Source organism: Dendrobates tinctorius, unplaced genomic scaffold (genome assembly GCF_039654945.1).
Source record: "Dendrobates tinctorius isolate UK_male_01 unplaced genomic scaffold, ASM3965494v1 ptg000192l, whole genome shotgun sequence".
NCBI lineage: Eukaryota > Metazoa > Chordata > Amphibia > Anura > Dendrobatidae > Dendrobates > Dendrobates tinctorius.
The window spans coordinates 12,626,205-12,650,494 of NW_027361859.1; the positions used below are offsets into that span (position 1 = coordinate 12,626,205).

The window sequence follows — 24,290 nt, forward strand, 5'->3', positions numbered from 1 at the left end:
ACATTCTAGTCAGAGAGCGTGATGACATCACGTCTGTACGCCCTCTGCCTAAACAGTCCAAGTGCAGTGAGATGGAAGATGGGGACGACAAAGGGACCAGACTAGTACAGGGATTCCCTAGCGAGGAGACTTATTTAATTGTTTTCAATGTTGGGACAGCTATTTTTGGGGAGCACTATACTCTGGAGAATGCTATATGAGGCCCACCATACACTGGAGCATTCCAAAGGTGGACATCAGACACTGGAGCAGCATTTACAGGGCCTGTTATGCACTGTAGTAGTAGAAATGGGGCCCATTATATATGGAGCATTATTTGGGCCCATAACACAGTGGAGCTTCATCCATGGGGACCAACATATACTGTAGCATTATGTGGAGCTCATCATATACTGTTTCAAACATTATATGGGACCAATGATTCTGTATGGAGAAATATATGGGCCTCATTACTCTGTATAGCGCACTATGCGGTGGCCATAATACTGTATGGAGTAATATACTGTCCGTTTTTGGAGCTATTGGAGAATTTAAAATGGATATCAGTCATGTCATGTAAGAAGTGAAGTATTTTTCATTGTACTATACCGCTATTTCTCTGCCGTATCAGAGGATCATGAATTGTGGCATGTGTTAAAGGAGCCCATGGACACTCTTTGGCCCTGGGCCCACGAAAATCTGGAGCCAGCCCTACCCACCCCCACAACTTTAGCTAAATAACCCCCAGTTTTCAATGCCTAACTATTATTATAAAGTAAATTAAGGTTGACAAGCTTAAGTAATAAGAATTGATGTTTTGGGCATTAAAATGGGCACTGTAGGTGTGTTTAATGTCCTCCACTCACTGCCGACTTTTCTTCCCCATTGACTTGCATTGGGTTTCGTGTTTCAGTCGGCCTTCGACTTTTCACATTAATCGGCCGATTTCGTTCGACTTCATTCGTTTCGATTTCATGAAACCCGACTCGACCTGAAAAAGGCAAAGTCGCTCATCTCTAATGAAAAGTAAAGATGAAGGACTTCACCTAGAGACATCAGTGCATTATCTGTACACTGACACTATACACTATATACAAAGGTCCTGTTTATAATGTCACCAGTGATCACTGTATTATATACAGAGCTCCTGTGTATAATGTCATTGATCACTGTATTACCTGTACACAGACACTGCATACTAAGTACAGATCTCCTGTGTATAATGGCACTTATGGTGATAGTATTGTGTTTTTTTGTTACTGATCAGTATTGTAGTATTCAGTCACTATGTGGTGGTAATATGTGGTCTGGACATCGTGCTGCGGTATTATGTGCCTTGTATGTGCTTTTATTTGGTCACTTTGTGGTGGTAATATGTGGTCTGGTCAAGGTGCGGTGGTATTTGTTCCTTGTATGTGATATTATTCGGTCACTGTGGTGGTAATATGTGGTCTGGTCATGGTGTTGTGGTATTTGTTCCTTGCATGTGATATTAGATGGTCACTGTGATGGTAATATGTGGTCTGGTCATGATGTGGCGGTACTTGTTCCTTGTATGTGATATTATTCGGTCACTGTAGTAGTAATATGTGGTCTGGTCATGGTGTGGCTGTATTTGTCCCTTGTATGTGCTATTATTTAGTCACTATGTGGTGGTAATATGCGGTCTTGATATGGTGTGGTGATATTTGATCCTTGTGTGTGATATTATTGGTCATTTTAAAAAATTGAAAACTAAAAATATACCTAAATTGTATCGCATATTTTAACAAATATTTAATAGGTTACAGTAGAGCTCGGCCAAAAGTGTCTACTGTGTTATAGTGGCGGCTTACAAAATCTTTTCGCCAAAAGAGCTGCTGGCTATATGTGTGATCTGGTGATGGGAACTGTTAATGTGTGACTGGTGAGAAGTGGAGTTTTTCCAAGAGAGAGTGGTGGGACTGTGGACAGTTCGAGGGCTGGAGGCAGGGCTGGGGTGGAGCCTGGGCGGAATCTCAGGGGGGGCCCGAAAATGTTGCCAGTATGGGGCCCCGAAATTCCTAGTGGTAGCCCTGATTGTGCTTGTGTGTGCATGGTGCTTGAATGACGTGTGTGCATTGTGCTTGAGTGACATGTGTCCATTGTGCTTGTGTGACATGTGTCCATTGTGCTTGTGTAAAGGGTGTGCATGGTACTTGTGTGAAGAGCGTGTCATGTGTGTATGGTACATATGTGTATAAAACTTGTTTTTATGGTATGACGTGTGTGATGCAGTGACCCCCATTACAGCTAGGGGACGCTGTGTATGCCCTTCAGGATGCGCTTGGAGGCATAATTATGATTGTGAATTAGGGACTGGTATTCTTGTAAATGGCTGGTATGTGTCGCAGATGTCCTTTGCGCTGTAAGCCCAAAATGATATGGTTATGCTGGAACTTATAATTCCACAAGTGTTGGTTGTGTATTACTTATAAGGAGGGCTTATAGGGTTAGTCAGAGAGCTGAGCGGGAATTGACTAACCACACATGTACCGCCCATCCATGGGGGTGGTTACAACCATATAATGTGACTGAGGTCTGGTCACATGGTCGGAGTGTATAGACCTTAATGGTTCAGAGTGCTACGTCTTAGAAGCTCTGTGTTGGAAGGTCCCAGGTGGGCATGAGCTTCCTGAAGAGCACGCGGTGAGACCTTGGACCTGGTGGCCTGGGTGTTGGACAGGTGTCCTGAATAACACCCGGACAGGCCACATATGTGTGCAAAGCCTGGGGCGGCCTTACACTGAGAAAGATGTCGCCCTGTTGAGGACCCTGGACTGATGAGAAGTCAGCCTGTGGAGCAGGAGCTCCTGGGAGGTAACCCCAGGTATAGGGAAAGAACTATGTGAACTGACAAAGTTATTGAACTGTGCGGTCACCCGGTGACTGGAGAGAGTCCGGCGTGATTTAGTGAATTCATTGTAAACGCACATGTGATGAAATAATGGACTGTGTGTAAGCCGGCGATGTGCAACCTAACTTATGCTGCGGTCTATGACGTTTAAATAAACCGTATGGACTGTTTTATGTGAAAAACTATGCCTGACTATGTTAATGCGCTGGCAAGCGAGTGTTCCCCAACACACAGTAGGCGCTACGCCACACGTGATATATGGGGGTGCGGATCCATAATAAAGAGTGAAAAAAATGAAAAGAGTTATAAAATCAAGAATTCTTTAAATTGCCATTCTGACCATGTCATTTATATCATTGAGTGTTCAGCATGTAAACTCCAATATGTAGGTTCAACAATTCGTAAATTGAAAAACAGAGTAAGGGAAAAACCTTCATGACATCTCTCAGCCCACCACACGTAATAGCTCTAATATTTACCACCATTTTATTGTTACTCTTCACAGACGAGCTTTTTGGATAAACACGCGTTCCTTCGGGTTTAAATCTTAGATAATACTGCATTATTAATACGGTCTTTAGTCTCATATTTTGCCAGTTGGCAGCAAGTCCAGTTTTTTTTTAAATTTATTTGTGAATGTTTGTAATTTCCTTATTTGTTTCCCCTGAAGTGTCGTTTTGCAATCAAAGCCCTTTGCCCGTCCATAGCCGAGTCTGAGAACCCGTGTGTGTTTGAAACGCGTTCATTTGAAACAGGCGCTCTCCCGTCTATGGATTGAATCTCGCCTGTCACACAGCCCAGCGTTTGTTTTAAAGTGGATACAATTGAAGAAATTTGATTTTAGGCCTCGGAGCTGGATTCTCCCCTATCTCTTCGGGTGGGGATCCATACAGAATTCTTGCACAGGGGCCCTTTGCTCTCAGTTTCTGTTCCCGACCTCTGTACAATATACATATTCCAAATTCCTGACAATAATCTCCTGCCATATACTACAACCTCTAAGGGTATGTGCCCACGATCAGAAAACGCTGCGGCAGGGGCGGGACTACCGCGGTCTCAGAGGTCGCATCTGTGACAAGGCCCGAAGTCCTAAGGAGCCCGATCGCAGAGCTGCAGCCGCTCATTGGCTGTGCAGCTCCGTACTTTGGCTGCAACTGGCTGCTCTGTGCGCACAGGACCCGTGATGAGGTCACAGGAGGGGAGGAGTCAGGGGTCACATGATCAAGGGCCTCTGTCCAAGGCCCCTGATCATGTGGCCACCTGACTCCTCCCCTCCTGTGACCTCATCACAGGTCCTGTGACACACAGTCCTCAGTTCATGCAGGACTCTGCTGTGCTGGTTGTCATGGTGCTGGATGAGGGTAAGTTTATGTGTGGGGTCAGGAGGGGTTTACAGGGTGGATGTAGCAGAGCCGTGTGTGTATGAGGTGTGGGGAGCCGTATTTGTACGAAGTGTATGGAGAGGAGCTGTGTGTTCGAAGTGATGGAGCACAGCCGTGTGTGTACGAGGTGTACAACGGAGCGGAGCCGTGTGTGTACGAGGTGTACAACGGAGCAGAGCCGTGTGTGTACGAGGTGTACAACGGAGCGGAGCCGTGTGTGTACGAGGTGTACAACGGAGCGGAGCCGTGTGTGTACGAGGTGTACGGAGCAGAGCCGTGTGTGTATGAGGTGTACAACGGAGCAGAGCCGTGTGTGTACGAGGTGTACAAAGCGGAGCCGTGTGTGTACGAGGTGTACAACGGAGCACAGCCGTGTGTGTACGAGGTGTACAACGGAGCGGAGCCGCGTGTGTACGGGGTGTACGGAGCAGAGCCGTGTGTGTATGAGGTGTACAACGGAGCAGAGCCGTGTGTGTACGAGGTGTACAAAGCGGAGCCGTGTGTGTACGAGGTGTACAACGGAGCACAGCCGTGTGTGTACGAGGTGTACAACGGAGCGGAGCCGTGTGTGTACGAGGTGTACGGAGCAGAGCCGTGTGTGTATGAGGTGTACAACGGAGCAGAGCCGTGTGTGTACGAGGTGTACAAAGCGGAGCCGTGTGTGTACGAGGTGTACAACGGAGCACAGCCGTGTGTGTACGAGGTGTACAACGGAGCGGAGCCGTGTGTGTATGAGGTGTACAACGGAGCAGAGCCGTGTGTGTACGAGGTGTACAAAGCGGAGCCGTGTGTGTACGAGGTGTACAACGGAGCACAGCCGTGTGTGTACGAGGTGTACAACGGAGCGGAGCCGTGTGTGTACGAGGTGTACGGAGCAGAGCCGTGTGTGTATGAGGTGTACAACGGAGCAGAGCCGTGTGTGTACGAGGTGTACAAAGCGGAGCCGTGTGTGTACGAGGTGTACAACGGAGCACAGCCGTGTGTGTACGAGGTGTACAACGGAGCGGAGCCGTGTGTGTACGAGGTGTACAACGGAGCAGAGCCGTGTGTGTATGAGGTGTACAACGGAGCAGAGCCGTGTGTGTACGAGGTGTACAAAGCGGAGCCGTGTGTGTACGAGGTGTACAACGGAGCAGAGCCGTGTGTGTACGAGGTGTACAGAGCGGAGCCGTGTGTGTACGAGGTGTACAAAGCGGAGCCGTGTGTGTACGAGGTGTACAAAGCGGAGCCGTGTGTGTATGAGGTGTACGGAGCGGTGCCGCGTGTACGAGGTGTGCGGAGCCATGTGTACGGAGCAGAGCTGTGTGTGCACGAGGTGTATGGAGCGGAGCCGCGTGTGTACGAGGTGTACGGAGCGCAGCCATGTGTACGAGGTGTACAGAGCGCAGACGTGTGTACGAGGTGTACGGAGCGGAGCCGCGTGTGTGTACACGGTGTATGGAGCGGAGCGTGTACGAGGTGTACGGAGCGGAGCGTGTACGAGGTGTACGGAGCAGAGCCGTGTGTGTACGGAGCGGAGCCGTGTGTGTGTGTACAAGGTGTACGGAGCGGAGCGTGTACGGAGCGGAGCGTGTACGGAGTGGAGATATGTGTGTATTTTGGCATTGGGGGGGCAATTTGAAAGTTCGCACCGGGGCCCATAACTTTGTAGTTAAGCCACTGCGCTGCAGGTTGGACACTGCATAGTTTCACATCATCCAACCCGCAGCGTCCAGCTGTTACAGCATAGTGGATGGGATTTCTAGAAATCCAATGTCCGCTATGCGTCTGTTCTGTCTCCACATAAGGTGAATAGAGGTTTAGCTGATTGATCTGTGCTGTGAGAATCCTTCCTCCGTGTTCCTAGATGAGGAGCAGACAGGACCATTTCCACACTCAGCGTCTGCCGACTTTAATGTAGAACCTCAGCGTTGGTACAACTCAAATCTGGGTTTATTTTCAACCTGGATAAAGCACAATACTTGTGGGTACAATGCAGTAACTCTCTCTGAAGTCCCTGGCACAGTTTGCAGTTGTTTGCTGATGTTGTTGTTGTGGTGTGTTGTTGTTGGCCAGAAATTGATGCTTTCAGAAGCCCAGTAACTGAGTGAGTTTTGTCACAACACGATGTAAAGAAAATGGCTGCTGAGAGTAAATGACCCATGAACTGCAGTGAAGACACTTCCATATGAATACTACATTAGAATGACAGAAATCATGAGTAGCAAATATTGGCCAGCAGATGGCGCATAGCAGTATGTCTATCAGTAGTAATAGTATTCCAACTGCAGAATCTCAGGCGGGACTGTGGCAACATTATACTGTGTGTGGGGGATAGCGGTACTGTGGGAAATTATACTGTGTGGGGGGTAGCAGTCATGTGGCAACATTGTACTACGTGGGTGATGGTGGTACTGTGGGAACATTATACTGTGTGGGGGGGATGGCGGTACTGTGGGAACATTATACTGTGTGTGGGTGATGGCGGTACTGTGGGAACATTATACTGTGTGTGGGGGATGGCGGTACTGTGGGAACATTATACTGTGTGTGGGTGATGGTGGTACTGTGGGAACATTATACTGTGTGTGGGTGATGGTGGTACTGTGGGAACATTATACTGTGTGGGGGATGCCAGTACTGTGGGAACATTATACTGCATGCAGGGCTGCCACTATGAATTTCGGGGCCCCATACTTGCAAAATTTTCGGGGCACCCTTGAGACTCCAAACAGGCTCCACCACCCAGTTCCGCCTACACCCTAGCTACGCCTCCACCACGCACTAGGGGGAGGCTAGTGGTGACTGGGGGCCCAGGAGGAGGCTAGTGGAGACTGGGGGCTGCGTCCAACAGTGCCCAGGGGGAGGCTAGTGGGCCCTGTTGGACGTGGCCTCCAGTCCCCACTAGCCCCTCCCCCTGGGCCAAAACAGTTTATGGGCCCCCGGGCAATAGCAGAATAAGGGCCCCGGGGCAATAGCAGTATGAGGGCCCCTGGGCAAAAACAAGGGGAGGCTAGTGGTGACTGGGGGCCCATGTCTCCTACAGGAACCCTGGGCCCTGTTGGATGTGGGCCATCAGTCACCATTTGCCTTCCCTCATCAGCCACGCGATACCAGTCCAGATGCAGCCAGTCACGGTGAGCCTCTTCTCACCGCCGCCGGAGAGACTCACCCTGATCGCCCACCTGCCACCTCCACCTGCTCGTTTGGTTCGGTCCAGACTGGTCCGTCTGCCCCTGTCCACCCCCACCCATGTGGCACACCGAACGCTACTCTGCCCTGGAATGAGGAAGTAGAGCAGCGTGTGACGCCAGGACCATGATGCACTTGGGCCGGCCGCTGCAGTTTAAAGGTACAGTGCCCATTTCCGTTCGCCAGATGCATTAACAACACTGTGGTGTAGCTTTAAAACACCACAGTGTTGTTATGCATCGGGCGTTTGGAAGCCTTTAACAAAATGTACAGGGGCCCGATGAGGAGAAGCAAAGAGACGCGGACCCGAGCACGGACCGGGCTGCCAGTGTGTGCGGGCTCCCCTTTTTGCTTTTAATCACCCGGCCCCAGACAGTAGTAAGGGTAGTAATGCCGTGATGGCAGTCCTGAGCACAATGCACACATATCACTCAAGCACAATGCACACTCTTCACACAAGCACACACAACAACCATGCATGCACAAGCACCATGCACACTCGTCACTCAAGCACTATGTACACATGCACCATGCAGACACATCACATGTCACACAGCCCTCATGCAAACACTTCACACAACCACCATGCAGGCACAAGCATTTTGTACACGTGACCCAAGCCCAAAGCACACACGTCACACAAGCACAATGCACATTGGTCACACAAGCCTCGTGCACACTCGTCACACGAAACAAGTGCAGTGGACAATCGTCATACAAGCACACATGAAACAAGTGCAGCGGACACAAAAAATACAGTACAGAATAAGCAGCACAAACACATTCTAAACATGAAGTCACATTATTGCTTTCTTACCTTCTCCGATCCTGCCTCCATTCCACCACAATGCATCCTGCACTTAGAGTAGTGGGAACTAAATCTTAAGCTCATTCCCCAACATTGCTAAGATCCACCCCCATGGCAACAAATTCAAGAAGTCTGTAAAGTCTCCCATATTAAATATGCCGTACACAGCATGACAAGAGGAGCCGGAGAGTGAATCAGCCATAAGTCCGCTCTCACAGGGTGTCCTGCTGCCAGCGCCCCACGCTTAGAAGGACGCTGTGCTGACTGCAGGAGCTGTCAAGGAATGAAGCTGTCTCACTCTCAGCAAGGGCCCACTGGGGATTTTACCGCTATCCCCACCAGGCCAGTTCGACCCTGTTCTTAGATGCCACGTTTGCTTTTGACAGGTGCAAGTGGTTTAACTGCCAGGGTTTTTGTTTCAGCCGCACCTGTGTGGTTCCTGCGGTGTACATCTATGTTCTGGTGCTGATTCCAGTGTCGGTAAATGAGACGAGAATTAGGGTTGTGGAAGATGAGTCTATGAGAAACGTATTCAGCTGCCGACTCCGAGGAGGAAACTGCTTGTTGTCTGTGGCCTAAATATATAGGTTTTATTAGTAGATGTAAAGAAGGAAACTAAATACTGTAAAATAATAAATCTCCTGATATGTTTCCCTTATTATCTCCAGTAATTATATTATTACACAGGATTTTTATGATGTTACATCGGCTCATCTTCTCATTCAGGTCTCTACAATATCGGATCCTCTCAGTGAAGATCTTCTATAGAAGAGAATTTTCCTGATTTACCCATCAAGGATGGATATGGACAGAGACAAGATGGTGGAGAGGATATTACACCTCACCCTAGAGATCCTCTTCCGGCTTACTGGAGAGGTGAGAGATTCTGATGACGTCACATTACATCATTCTTATCTATGGGAATAACAGATGGACAGAACTGGAGAGGTGAGGACTCTGGAAATGTCTGTAGTGAGATTTATTACTGTGTCTCTCCATAACCAGAAATACACAGTAGTGAAGAAGACCTCTAGTGAGCGCTGTCAGGACCCTGTGTCTGAGGGATGGGGAAGACCCCTGAGCCCAATCACAGGGCCTCCACCTCACCCCCTGATACATGAAGACATCAATGACCAGAAGATCCTAGAACTCACCTACAAGATGATTGAGCTGCTGACTGGAGAGGTGACACTGCTGGGAATGCTGGGACATTATACAGTAACGCTATGAAGGGATCGGGGGGGTGACGGTATCATTATATGTGTCAGGTTCCTATAAGGTGTCAGGATGTCGCTGTCTATTTCTCCATGGAGGACTGGGAGTATTTAGAAGGACACAAAGATGTGTACAAGGACGTCATGATGGAGGTTCCCCAGCCCCTCACATCTCCAGGTAATAGACAGGACTAAATACACGCAGCCTATAATTATCTGTATGTAAAGAATGAATTCAGTCCCTGTATGTGTTTCCTCCAGATCTATCCAGTAAGAGGACAACACCAGAGAGATGTCCCCGTCCTCTTCTTCCACAGGACTGTAAACAAGGAGATCCCAGTGTTCCTCAGGATCATCAGGTAGATGGAGAGAAGGTGTCAGGAGATCTCCCCTATGATGTGTAGACGGCTGTGAAGGTCTTGTGCTCAGTCTTGTTTTATCCATTAGTATTATCTGTTTTATACTTGTGTAATGAGAACGGTGGAGATGGCAGGATTAGAGCTGATCATAGATGTGACTTCTCCATCTGTCTGTGACTTTTACAATATTTGTTTCAGGGTGAAGATCTGACCCAAACTTATACTACAGAGACATATGTGAGGGGTGATGAGCGGTGTAAAGAGGAGATTCCTACATATGACTACCCAGGTGAGAAGTAACCACTAAATACAGAGAAGTCACAGATTGTCCTAAGCCACTGGCTGTGGCTGCTTTATTGGTCGTGTAGTCCGGCCATATTACAATCGTGTGATCACCGTTTTGCCTCTACATCACAATATTCTCCACCTGAAATTGTTCAAATGACTTTGGCCATTGAAAGCCTTTTCCAACAGAACTTACATCCTGGAGGATCCACCTACCTCCTGGGATTAGAAGACTCTGACAGTTACCTGCCCATATCTGTAAACTACAAAAGCCAAATGACAGTGTACGTAGAATGTGCTGACAAGTTAGAAAATCACTTAAAGAAAAATATTATGATGGTCCTGTAAGAGAAAGTGGAGGGTAATGATGGTGTTGGCTTCCTAGATCCCTGATATCTTATTGGATGAATCTCCCTTCTCTCCCGTTTGTACTGCTGAATGTGCTCATATGGTCCCTACAAGACCAGGTCCAGTCTTTTTGGCCAAACTTCACTTTTATGATCAACAACATTAAATGTGCAGTGAGGCCAAGTGTGAATTTCTGTAACAACAGAGTTTCGCTATAAAAGCTACTAACTTCAAACGGGATCACTATAAACTACATAAAATACCCCTGCCCCATGATATATCTCTAAGCTGTGCGTGGTTGATGGCTGTAATATACATTTATTCATGCCTGCAGGAGATGTGTTGGCATGGCTTGAGCCCTGGTTTCATGCATTCTCTCTATGACATAAATTCCATTATATTTTCTATCATAAGGAATTCAGATTACTGCACAATCTCTCCTGAAATGAGGCGTACTAATACGTTCTCTACTCTTCTGGTCAGGTCTCATAGTAGCTCCAATGGTCCACCATAAATGAGTGCAACTTCGGTTTAGTGTTGGCGCTCTCCCCTCATATATACGGTTGAAATTAGTACTTTGCATAAACTACATAAAAAGACACATATGCATCTTTGTCTTTATATCTGACGTGAAATCAGAATGAACCTTTCCTGTTTTAGGTCAATTAGGATTACCATAATTTTTAGCTATATGCCAGAATAATGAGAGAAAATGTTTTAAGGCATTTTTATTACTTACTGCAAAGTCAAATGTTTACATACACTAAGATTACTATGCCTTTAAACAATTCTGGACTGCCCTTATGATGATGTCATGTGTTTGGAAGCTTCTACTAGCTTTTTTGCTAACATCTGAGTTAATTAGAGAGACACTTGTGGATGTATTTTAATGCACACCTGAAACACACTGCTTCTTTGTGTAGCAATATGGGAAAGTCTAAAGAAATCAGTCAAGATATCAGGAAGAGAATTGTGGACTTGCACAAGTCTGGCTCATCCTTGGATACAATTTCAAGATAACTGAAGGTGCATCGTTCATCTGTACAAACAATTATACGCAAGTACAAACAAGATGGGAATGTCCAGCCATCATACCGCTCAGGAAGGAGACAGGTTCTTTGTCCCAGATATGAAAGTGCTTTGGGCCGACATGTTCATATCAACCAAAGGACAAAAGCAAAAGACCCTGTGAAGATGATGGCGGAAGCTGGAAAGATTGTGTCCATATCCACAGTGAAACGAGTACTGTATCAACACGGGCTGAAAGGCCACTCTGCCAGGAAGAAGCCATTACTCCAAAAGAAACATAAAAAAGCCAGTTTAATGTTTGCAAATGCACACTGGAACAAAGGCCTTAACTTTGGGAGACATGTCATGTGGTCTGATGAAAATAAAATTGAACTTTTTGGGCATAATGACCATCGTTACATTTGGAGGAAAAAGAAGAAGTTTGGAAGCCAAAGAATACCATCCCAACTGTGAAACACGATGGTGACAGCATCAAGTTGTTGGGTTGTTTTGCTGCAGGAGGGACTTGGGCACTTCACAAAATAGATGGTATCATGAGAAAATAAGATAATATGGCAATATTGAAGCAACATCTAAAGACATCTGTCAGGATGTTAAAGCTCAGGCAGAAATCTGTCTTTGAAATGGACAATGACCCGAAGCATACTGCCAAAATGGTAACAAAGTTTAACAAAAACTGACATCCTTGAAATACATATGAGTTAAATCCCTATTTGCTCTTTATATTTCAGGGTGCTGCGAATCCCAGCACATTAGGTCTTGTATACAGGGATGCATTTAGAGCGTGCTTGCCAGCCCACCTGATTGAATAGTATGGGCGTGACTAATAGGCTGAGAACCAGACACTCTGCATTACCTGTATGTGAACCACACCCTATACAGGCCTCTATTGTGCAAATGTACACTAAGCAGGTACCCCCTCCATGATCTGGTAGATTGTGAGTGGCTGTCTATTTAGTATTTTGCACCTGTGTTTTGCAATGTCTTTGCTATATGGGTTGGCTGCATCCTGTAGTGCATTTGTTCAGAGACTTGGCAGCACTGCTTACCTGCTCCTTTTTCAGCTGTATTTTTGAATTTTTGGAGGATTTTTAGACCTCTTCTGTGGCATTCTTTAAATGTATTTTCAGATAGGCCAGCTTGCCCACCCACATTCTGCCGCTTCAGAGTTCTACCTATTTCTTCATCAACAGGTTCAGCTTTCTCATGAGTCTTCCATCAATTACCTTCGACTGCCTCTAGGGTCTCTGCTGGGCTCTCTGAAGAATCATTGTTCTCGCTCCCAGACTCCAAAGCCACATTTTTCTCAGATTTCTGTTCTTGCACTTCCTTCTCCCCAAGCTGAGCCTTTCCTGCCGAGAGCTCGGACTCCAGGTGACACACCTGATTCAGCTGTGCGGAGTTGGTGGCTTCCATACTCGACACCTTCAACTTCTCTTGAGGCTCTGCCCGGGCAGCCTTAGGTACCTCTCTACTCTCTGTAGCTTCAGAGAACTCTATCCTCTTCATTTTAACAGTTTCAGGCTTTCTGGAGCCTTCACCTTGTAGAGCACTGTCGTTCCACTGTGTCAGTGCTACTGACAGCTCAACATCGTATTCCACCCTAGCGTTGGCTACAGGCAATGACACGTCACTTTCCTTCCCAACCTCTTCAGTGTCTGGAATAGTACTCACATCTTGAATAAAAGCACCAGTCACTGCTTTTCCTTTTTTTATTTCCTCAAAGGGAGCAACTTGGTCAGCGTCTTTGCTCCCTTTACGTCTCCGGCAACAGGAGGAAGACTTTCCGTTTGTTCGTGGTTCAACCTTACTACCCTCTTTTCCCCTTGTGTCAACGTCTGCATGGGAGTCACCACTGCTCAATCTGTCATCCTGGAACCAGCAGTTTCCACTTCTAACGGTAATACTTTCTGGTATTGCTGCCACCGTCATGTCGCTAAGTTGGGCCCGTCCACCATTTTCCTTGGTCCTGCCTAACTTAGGACTGTCAACTCTAGGGGGGTACATTCTCCACATCATTACCTCCGACACACATTCATTCTACAGACACTTTTCCCTTTATCCACCAGTCTCACAGGGCTTCCAAGTCCCGACCTATTACCAAAGTATACAGCAAGTCTGGGACTACTGCCACTTCATGGACCCCTCAGTCAATGCAGAGGTAGGCTGTCAAAGGTCCTTTATCGTCTCCACCAGATCCATTCACTCTCGGTCCCGTCCCAGGCGACAGAGAACGTTCAGGAGGGGTCCTCAGCAAGGACACTCCACTCCCCCGGGTCTATCAGTCCCATCACCCATTCTCCATCCAGAAGGAGCACTGTCATGTCAGTTCATTGACCGAGCTATCCACAGTATAGCATGGACCTATGTAGGAGGAGTTTCACTGCCCCCAGCTACAGTCCAATGACTCATTTGCCGCTGCCCCTTTTTGGGACTCCACCCCATTTGGGTCACCACCCCGTTTTGGTACTCCACCCTCTTCAGGGCAACCATCCCTGTTTGGGTTACCGCCCACTTTTGAGACTCCACCCTTTTCTGGGCAACCATCCCTGTTTGGATTACCACCCCCTTTTTGGGTCTCCACCCCTTTTAGGGACACCACCCCTCTCTGAGTTACACCCCGTGGACTCCCCCACGGTACTCTCAGGCCCCAGTTCGCACATTACCATTATTTCTCTGGGCTTGCACTGGCCCTTTAAGAGTTTGTACAACCTGGACCACCAGTGTCCTTATGACACCTCACCAGTCCCTGCTGGTGCTGCCACATTTCCTGCTGCAGCCACTGGCTCTCCTGGCACCTCCGGCTGCCGATCAAAAACCACTGCTGCTGCTCCTGCAACCGCTCCGCAAGGCTCTGCACTGCTCTGCCAGCTTTGTTCGGCTCCCACCACTTTGTCAGGCTCTGCACGGCTCTGTACAGCGAGGCTCCACACTGCTCTGCTTCACTCTGCACAGCTCCAGATGGCTCTGCGGACCTCCAGACGGCTCTGCGGATCTCCAGATGGCTGAGCGTACCTCCAGACGCCTCAGGAAACTTCGTAACCCCACCGAGTTACGGCCAGAAGCTTGTAATCTTCATGAACCGGTGGATCCACAGCAAACTTCGTGACCCTGACGAGTTACCGCCAGAAGCTTGTGATCTTCATGGCCCCGCCGAGCCACAGAAAGCTGTCTTGAAAAATTTTCCGTGGACCCACAAATCCACAGCAATCACCTCCACACGTGCTTCCTGGACTGTTGCCCGCATTCTTCACCATATGTTAGACAGTGCTTACTGCATGTCTTGGGGACACTTGCTTGGCAACCGGATGAAAGCACACAGGCCCGTTTTTCTCACAAAACTATGCGGTTTATTATGCACTCATAAACCACTTGAGGCCATGTGATTTATCACAGGCCTAACATATAGTCCACTCTCAACTTCATAGTACACGTCTTTAACTCGCAGTCACTAAGCACACCAGACTTCTTCTTGTCCAGTTACCGTGAGTGACTGCACGCCGTGCCAATGTCTCTCATAACTTTACTCCATGACAAACGACATTAGGTTGCAGTCTCTAAACACGCTGGACCTCACTTCATCCAGTTAACGTGGGTGACCACACACCGAACAGTTCATTAACGTCCACGGAACATAATAGGCACTAATAGTCTGTTCCAATAGCAGTTACCTTACAGGAGCTCCTGCTCCACACGCTGGCTCCTTGTCAGTCCTCTCTCCCAGGGAAGCTGCTTCACTGGGATCACCATCCTTGCGACAGGGCACTCCCGACAGTTCCAGACCCTCAGAAGTTTGGTAGCTTCCCCAACACAGTGCCATCAGAGACTGCACACACATGGTCTCACCCTGTGCTCTTCAGGAATCCATTACCTCGTGGGACCTTCCAGCACAGAGCCCATCCCGGTACACAGCCTCTCCATGTGGTATTCAGGAAGTCCATCCACTCATAGGACCTTACTAAACACCACTGGCAAGACCTTACAACCTCGACCATGTGATCCAAACCTGCTCACATTATGTAGCTGAAACCACCCCCAAAGGTGGGAGGTGTGTGCGGTTAGCCAGTCCCGCCCAGCTCTCTGGCTAACCCTGTAAGCCCCTTAGTTTAAACAAAAACAAGGCTCATGGAACTACAGGTCCCAGAGCAACATTTCAGGCTAACAGCACAGAGGACCTCCTCCGCTGCGACACATACCGACCATTTACAACAATGCCGATCACTGTCTCACAGGGGTTAAAAAAGTTCACCATTGTCTTGAAAAGCATAATATTACAGGGTATATACACTAGTTTCCTTAATATTGCGTTGATCCAGGGAGCTAATCTGGAGACGGGAAGGAATTTTTTTCCCCAATGTGAAGCTTACTGTTTGCCACATGGTTTTTTTTTTTGCCTTCCTCTGGATCAAGACGTTAGGGCAAGTTAGGATAGGATATGGGTTGAACTAGATGGACTTAAAGTCTTCCTTCAACCTTAATAACTATGTTACTATGTATTGTCTCTTCCAAATGCCCGAGATCTACATTTAAGGAATCTCAACTCTGCACTATTATAAATAGTTATCTTTGAATATCTAATATTTCTCCTTGAAACTCATCTGACAGAAAATATTGGCCATTAAAATAGTTTAGATTGCAAAGAGCAACCGAGCCCCATACTGTAATTACCCCAGAGAGGTTTCACCACTAGTTACTCATTCTTTGATGATGAAGACTGTTGAGTTTGATCATTTCAGTAGTTGTTTTGTTTATGATCGCAGTTTTTTACTACAGTAGTTAGTGTCCAAAATAGGGATTGTCTTGCTAATCATCCTTTAACCCTTTTACATGGATCTGGACTTACACAGAAACCCCTAGGCTTGGGCCATCATGTTACCTGCTGTTCTGTGGTGTAAGATGGCAATAAGAATAATCCAGTAGTTGAGTCAGAACAAGGAGGGCAGAGAAAATACAAAAACAAAAGTCTCAAGAGTAGTAATTAAACGGTGGGGGACACAGCAGGAGACAAATACACAAGCTGCGACTAAACCAGAGGAGAGCAAGCTTTAGTAGGGCGTGATGCTTTCCATTTTCTAGCATATTGGAATTAAACTATAACTTTTAATATAGAAGTTATATATTCAAAAAACCACAAAACCAAACAGAAAAATACTGGTGCAAGGTGCCAAAAAGAATAGTATCAGACAGCCCAGTGGGGCATAACCTATCAGGGGTACCACATTATTATACTTCGGGGTTATAAGACCCTCAACCCTCTGGTTACACTCTGGTTATGATGACAGATTACTACTTCTTAATATACAAATACCTTTACTCTAATTGTACAAACATATGTTAGAAAGACGGGTACATGTATTTAAATGAAGCCATATCAAAACCCCATATTCGTACATATGAAGACCATACTGCGGTGGATCCTGTGGACCACCTCACATAGAGCATTCACAAGGTACCACAGACAGCAACACCTTGGTCCTTCAGCGTTAATAAATAGCAGGTGCTGCACATAGTGGCCAGTCCACATAGAAACAACCTGCATGCTACTAATCAGACCTCTTTTATTGTAATAGAACTCGCACATAGACAATGGCTTCTCATAGTTCACTTCAATATCATAAGGTCATTAATTGCAACAAGAAAAAAGATATGTGCAGCATTAAATTGGTGACACTACCCAATAACCTTTTTTTCTTGTCGCAATTAATAACTTTATGGTATTGCAGGTTGTTTCTACATGAACTTGCCATGTAGAATTAATCTCTAGGAGTATTGACTATTTTGACACCAAAGGCACTCGGGGGATGTTGGAGAGTGAAAATTGCACATTTGCCATTTCATTCCACCACACATGGTGCCCGGATTGTGCTCCAGGAGACGCACACACCGTAAATTAAGTAGGTTCTACCCACTACAGTAATGCCAAATACATGGATGCCAAATGTGGTTTGGGCGCACTGCAAGGCTCAGAAGTGAGGGGAGATTTGACTTTTGGAGAGCAGATATTGCTGGACTGGTTTATTGAAGCCATGTTCCTTTTTCAAGAGCCTTTGAGCCACTAATAATGTGGAAACCGCTGTTTTTCCACTGACAGATGATGGACCTGAGTGGAGACTTGTTTTGTGTAAGATGAGTAGACCTTTTATTAGTATTATCTTCACCTACATAACATTGGTGTTTTTTTATTCTATATTTGAGAGGCAGAATGTCACGATGGGGGCAGGCTTTGTAGCGTTGAGAATCTCTCCCCCCCCTATGTGCTCACCTACCTATCCACTCTTTCCCCATGTGCTGACTTCTCCAGTCTGTGCTCTCTTCTTTGATCTGTCTACCCTATGTGCTAACCCCCTTGACTGCTGTCTCTCTCCTTCATGTTCTGTGTTCTCCCCTCATGTGCTGTCCCATTTGAGCTGTCTCTCACCCCTGTGTCTGACCGTGTACAGAACATACCACAGCTCCTGGGCAGGGGAGGAAGAAAAAGACAATACTGACATTACAGCAGGAGATCAGAGAGGATACATTTTGTGAGGTAAAATATTGTTTAAAAACAGTCAGTGAAGTATTTTACCTCACAAAATGAATCCTGTGTGATCCCCTGCTGTAATGTCAATATTGTCTTTTGCTTCCTCCCTTGCCCAGGAGCTGACCTTATGATACTGAAGTGAACTATGAGAATTGCTTCCGTACACGGTCAGACACAGACCATTATCTATGGCTGTCCTATAGGGTGAATATGTGTACAGATCGCCATTCTGGCGCTATGTGAGGGGCTGGTGACATTACATCGATGATATTTTCTTTGTGTGGGATGGTAGTAGAGAGGATCTTAATGTTTTCCACCAATTCCTTGATTAAATTTTTCCAGAGCTTAAGTTTACCATGGATTGCTCATTGGAGCAAATGCAGTTTTGGGATACATTGGTTTTTAAGAGAGATGGTGCGTTACACACTGATCTTTTTGTCAAGATGACAGGAATAATCTGCTGCATTTTTCTAGTGATCACCCGAGAAAGGTGATTGAGTCACTACCATGGAGCCAGCTCCTGAGGGATAGAACGGTGGTTTCATGTGATGCATTGGTTAATCAACGCCTGGATGAGATGTTTGATAAATTTCTGGCTAGTCTTGTAGACTAAAAACGACGAGCCTTGGAGGTTTCTAGAAATGAGCTTTTGGTTCCTAAAAAATCCGCTAGAGAAAATAAATGAATTCCATTTGATACAACGTATAATAACTTGAATGAACAAAAATGGCGGCACGATGAGCTAGAAATGAATAACATCATAAGTAAATGATCATAAAGGGAGGTAATACAATAAAATACTGTCCCAGCTCATTGAAACATAGTGCAGGACACACACTGTGAACGTACAATTTACTAATTTTAGTGTCCAAGATAAGATGTGGTAAAAATCACAAATCTTTATTAAGAGACCAGATAAAAATTGACAGGTTGTGGTTACAAAAGTGACACAGAGAAAATCACAGGGTGATGGCAAATAGTGCACCTCAATAGATATCAAGATAATAATATAAATATAGCCCAGATATGTCAATACCAAATAACACAGGGTCACAAGGAAGGTGTCAGGGGTTAATAGGTAGATGGCCAGCAGAGCAGAGTAGAGGAAAAATCCAGAGCTGGTCACCAGGATAGAAAATAACATGACAGCCTTGTGGCCAAACAAAAGGCAATAAATCAAGCACATACCAGGAAGAGGGAGCACTAAGCGCCACACACTGCGAGCCCCAACGCGCGTTTCGGAAAGAGTTCCTTCATCAGGGGGTGATAGGGTTGCATTCTTGAAAAAGAATTAAAATAGATTTTTAAATTGGAAACACTAAGACCCAAAGGTATGAATATAGAATATAATCAGCAGGGTTGTCTGCTCTAATAAGGACATTAAACTGATAATATTTTTAATGATTCTCCTTTTTTCCATAGACTGTATTGTTTTTAACTCTTTCTGTATTACCCCAGAACTTCCATTTGATGATCAAGTTGCACTATGAGTGACAAGGATTGATTAATGTTTCTATTGCTTAGGTACGGTATATATTGAATTTGTAGCTATATGTAGATGCAGCCCTGATGGGATATTGATACTGTAAGAGCTAGGGCAATTTTGGGATATTCTTTTAGGGATTTTGATAGATTTATCATATTGATTTATGTTTTTTTGCTCAAGGTTTCAGTATATGCTAGACTTTGGTTGGATGGATTGAACCTTATTGTTATATGTTATATCATTGATATTATGATCTGATGTTTTTTGATAGATATGATCCTTCAATTGTTGATATAAATTAAATCTGATGTTAGATAAGGACTGTATAATGACATGATGGGTGGTTTTTCTTTGTGTGTATGATATATTGTCTAGGTAAGACACTCTGGGATACCCTTATAGGATATGGTACTGTATTGTTTCTATGGGAATAATGATATAAAAATTGATCTTGATTGTATGGATCATATCGGTAGATATTTTATGAAGATTACCCATTGTGCCCTTGCCTTTTTGCATATTGTATAATATGGGTTGATTATATGAGCCTAGATAGATCTGCTGTTATATTAAACCTTATGGTCATTGTATAATGTGATACCGTTTATTATACTTGTACAGCTGAGTTATTATTATAAGGAGGATGATTAAGAGTTAAATTATATAGAGATCAATACTAGTCTCTTTGACAATTATGAGTTACGTACTATGTATAATGTTACCTTAGTTAGGTTGCGTGTATTGCGTACGTAGTTTCCGTTCGTGGTCTCCGGATGAATATGACTGCTGGTAACCTATGAGAACAGGATGCCGGGGCATGCACAATATGACTGCTGGTAACCTATGAGAACAGGACGCTGGGGCATGCACAATATGACTGCTGGTAACCTATGAGAACAGGATGCCGGGGCATGCGCAATATGACTGCTGGTGGTAACCTATGAGAACAGGACGCCGGTGCATGCGCAATATGACTGCTGGTAACCTATGAGAACAGGACTCCGGTGCATGTGTGGCACCCCTGAGGGTTCAGTTGCCACAGAGGTACTGCACCTCCTCCTGAGGTGTGGTGCCCCACCATCCAGGTGAGTTGGAGGCTCCTAACCATGCTCCAACACTCGCATCCCACACAACACGGTAGTTCAGCAAAGCCACATTGCGGCTCCCTGCTTGGAGTGTAGCAGAGCACCTTTGGTGGCTCCCTGCTTGGAACACGAAACGTGCTGGAAGGCGGGTGGAGTTTAGAATACATAAAAGAGTGGGAAGGTTTAGAATTTCAGTCCGTCAGTCAGTCGGAGAGTCACTCGGAGAGGAGTGAGGACAGAAGATCCCTGGGAGAGGGATGGAGGAAGGAGGTGCTGCAGCAGACCTCAGTGACCTGGGTCTGCTGACACGGGAAAAGAAAGAAGGAGAAAGACATTGAACTGAAACCTGATCTTCTATGAGAAAGAGAGACTAGTACGGAACGAAGGAGTAAAAGGGAACAGAGGACGTGGGTTAGAGGAGAACTCTGCCTAGAAGTGCTAAGCGCAAGGCCGGGGCCCGGTCCCCGAGGTTGTATGGATGCTAATGGTCCTGCAGCAGACACCGGTGGAGTAGTGGGATGTAAATGCACTACTCCCATCTAAGACTTGAGGGCACAACAGCAACTTGGATAGTGAGCCGGGACTTAGGAGTAAGGAGTCCCCGAAGCAGGCTACAGCTGTCTGCCGTACAAGTAGAGTTCTTGGGAACATCTGTCAGGAGGCACTCCAGTGTAACTCAGTACTGGGAGTACTTCACACTTAAAGGCGCTATAAGAGGAGACGTTCAGAAAGGTACATGTTGGCGGAGAGTTGGAAGGGAGCATTCTATCTGACCTGGAGGTTGATTGAGCCTCTGACCCGGAGGACACAGTACGGAGGCAGGCACCTGTGTGTACTACAGACTGTGAGTAAAGCTTTGGAACTACAAGCCCTGGTGTCCTCCATTGATTCTTGCGCCAGCACACCCAGCACTGCTACATCTGGGTACCAGCTACTACACCGCTTGTGCCTCTTCTCTACCCCTACATCTACACTGCCCTGGGGCTACAGCTTCACCTGTGGGGAGCTTCACCATCTTGGCTGCAACACACCACCAGCCCCAGAGGATCTGCACGCAGCGTCGGCTTAACATCTTGCTTGACGAACACCACAGGTGGCGTCACGAACTATTCATCAATTCTGTTTCATTGTTCTTTCACCCCCTTTTGCCATGGTGCGCCAGGGCCACGGACCGGGTCACAGCTTCCGTGACAACTCCCAATGAGATCAACGGGCCTGGTGCCGAGTACCCCGATACCCCTGGCCAGGCGCTCCACATGTGCAGTGTGACTGCTGGTAAACTGTGAAAACAGGACGCCGGGGCATGCGCAATATGACTGCTGGTAACCTGTGAGAACAGAATGTCGGGGCATGCACAATATGACTACTGGTAACCTGTGAGAACAGGACGCCGGGGCATGCGCAATATGACTGCTGGTAACCTATGAGAACAGGACGCCGGGGCATGTGCAATATGACTGCTGGTAACCTGTGAGTACAGGACGCCGGGGCAGGCACAATATGACTGCTGGAACCTGTGAGAACGGGACGCTGGTGCATGCCCAACATGATTGCTGGTAACCTATGAGAACAGGATGCCGGGGCATGCACAATATGACTGCTGGTAACCTATGAGAACAGGATGCCGGGGCATGCACAATATGACTGCTGGTAACCTATGAGAACAGGACGCTGGAGCATGTGCAATATGACTGCTGGTAAACTATGAGAACAGGACGCCGGGGCATACGCAATATGACTGCTGGTAACCTATGAGAACAGGACGCCGGGGCATGCACAATATGACTGCTGGTAACCTATGAGAACAGGATGCCGGGGCATGCACAGTATGACTGCTGGTAAGCTATGAGAACAGGACACCGGGGCATGCACAATATGACTGCTGGTTACCTATGAAACAGGACGCCGGGGCATGCGCAATATCCGAACAGATGTAAGGACTTGACAATCAATCAGAATGGGACGCTGGAGTCTGCGCAATGTGAGACGTTAACTGATTGGCTGAAGGAAGGATGTGGAGGACGAACAAGCCGTGTGTAACCAGGACAACGAGAATGCAATGTAATGATTGGTTGTAACTTAGTTTATGTTAGTAAAACGCCGTGCTTTATTTAGGCTTTGATGAGCGTGTACAATATTCTAATGAGCAATCGGAGGGGACGACATTCAAGAATGACATGAATAAAAAAACATCTGTCAGTCTTGAAACTAGTCTGCAATTCAATAAAATTAAGAGCATTTTTTCTAAATGCCTTCCTATCCTCTATGAGGATGAAACATTAACGAAAATATTAGATTCTGGTACTAATGTCATTGCCAGACGGGCTCCTACCATTGGAGATATTGTATCTCCCAGTTTTTTTTACATCTGCATCACCTTTGGAAAATTGGTTAAAAACCACTGGTTTCTATAGATGCGGTTCCAGTAAATGCAGAATGTGCAGATATGCACAAAAAGCAAAAACATTCAATGACTCGGGTAATATCCAGGAGTATCACATCAAACAATTTATTAATTGCAATACAAAAAATGTAATCTATAGGATACACTGTGAAATATGCAATTTATTTTATGTAGGCTGCACAACAAGGAAACTAAAAACTCGCATCCTGGAGCATATCAGAGATGTAGAGAATAATAGTATTAATGTACGTAACATTTCTATGGTCTCGAGACATTTTCTAATGCAGCATAATGGGAATTTGGAGTCTATGTCAGTTGCAGGAATTGAATGTGTAAAAAAATTCAAAACGTGGTGGTTTAGGTATCCGAATGGTTTAAGAACGGAGATTATGTATCATTACTGATGGCTATTGCTATATTTTATTTATATATATATGTACTAATTTGTTTTTATCTGTTTTTATTACGCAAACCTAAATGATGTGGAGAATTGCACACAGGACCTTACTATTAGACCATGTGATAGGAGGTGATATCGTCATTGGCCCTTATGAAGCATAGGCATCGAAGTAATGCTCACAGGACCTTTGGTTTATGCATGTGACTTGAATTGCAGTTCCCATGGGTCAGCATTAGGTATAAGGTTTGCGTTATGTTAGTAATTTGCAGCTGTGATAGAGATCCATGTAGGATCGAAACGCGTATCTGATGTCTCAGTGCCTCACTGCACATCCATGAGGATGAGGAGAAAGCCGATGAATTGCATTTTATCAGCTGGAACGTTCCTTTTCTTCTATCTAATATTCTAATGAGCAATCGGAGGGGACAGTTTTGATAGAAAAGAGGTGCTCTTTGCACTCTTAACACATTTTAAAATACTAGAGTGACACACTGGCGCTAATCCACTTGACCCAGAAGAAAAAATTGGGCGTTCCCAGATGCTGCTGGTGATTGACAGGTTCTGTGCTAATACCTGCTAAAAAGAGACAAGCTTAAAATAGTAATTACACCGCGCTATACTGGGAAAGACAAGGGTTAATATTAGACTACTCACTTGATAATGTATAGAAAAAACAAGATGTCCTGGAGGCTGGTTGCCTGGTCTTGGAAATATGGATAGCTGGCACAAAAAGTGGGATGAATAGATGAATGAATGAATGAATGAATAAATAAATCCTATTTTTTTTTTTTAATAAAATAAGCTACTCACTTGTTAGTGTATAGAAAAAACGCAATGTCCTTAAGGCTGATCACTTTGTCTTGAAAATGTAAGTAGCTGCCAATAAAGTGAATGAATAAATAAATGAGTATGCTTATCTTACAAAAGGGGGGGGGGGCAACCCCT

General features: G+C 45.9%; 1 protein-coding gene across 2 annotated transcripts in view; it reads left to right on the forward strand.

Annotated features, from left to right (window-relative positions):
• Positions 1 to 24,290, forward strand: part of LOC141055892 (uncharacterized) — a 50,059-nt gene that overhangs the window by 22,809 nt on the left and 2,960 nt on the right. For both annotated transcript variants that reach the window (XM_073552599.1, XM_073552600.1), the window contains exons 2-6: positions 8,942 to 9,091; positions 9,221 to 9,400; positions 9,484 to 9,607; positions 9,691 to 9,788; positions 9,987 to 10,077. In XM_073552599.1, coding sequence (XP_073408700.1) covers positions 9,014 to 9,091; positions 9,221 to 9,400; positions 9,484 to 9,607; positions 9,691 to 9,788; positions 9,987 to 10,077 — 571 coding nt within the window. In that variant the 5' untranslated portion in view covers positions 8,942 to 9,013. The remainder of the gene's footprint in view (positions 1 to 8,941; positions 9,092 to 9,220; positions 9,401 to 9,483; positions 9,608 to 9,690; positions 9,789 to 9,986; positions 10,078 to 24,290) is intronic.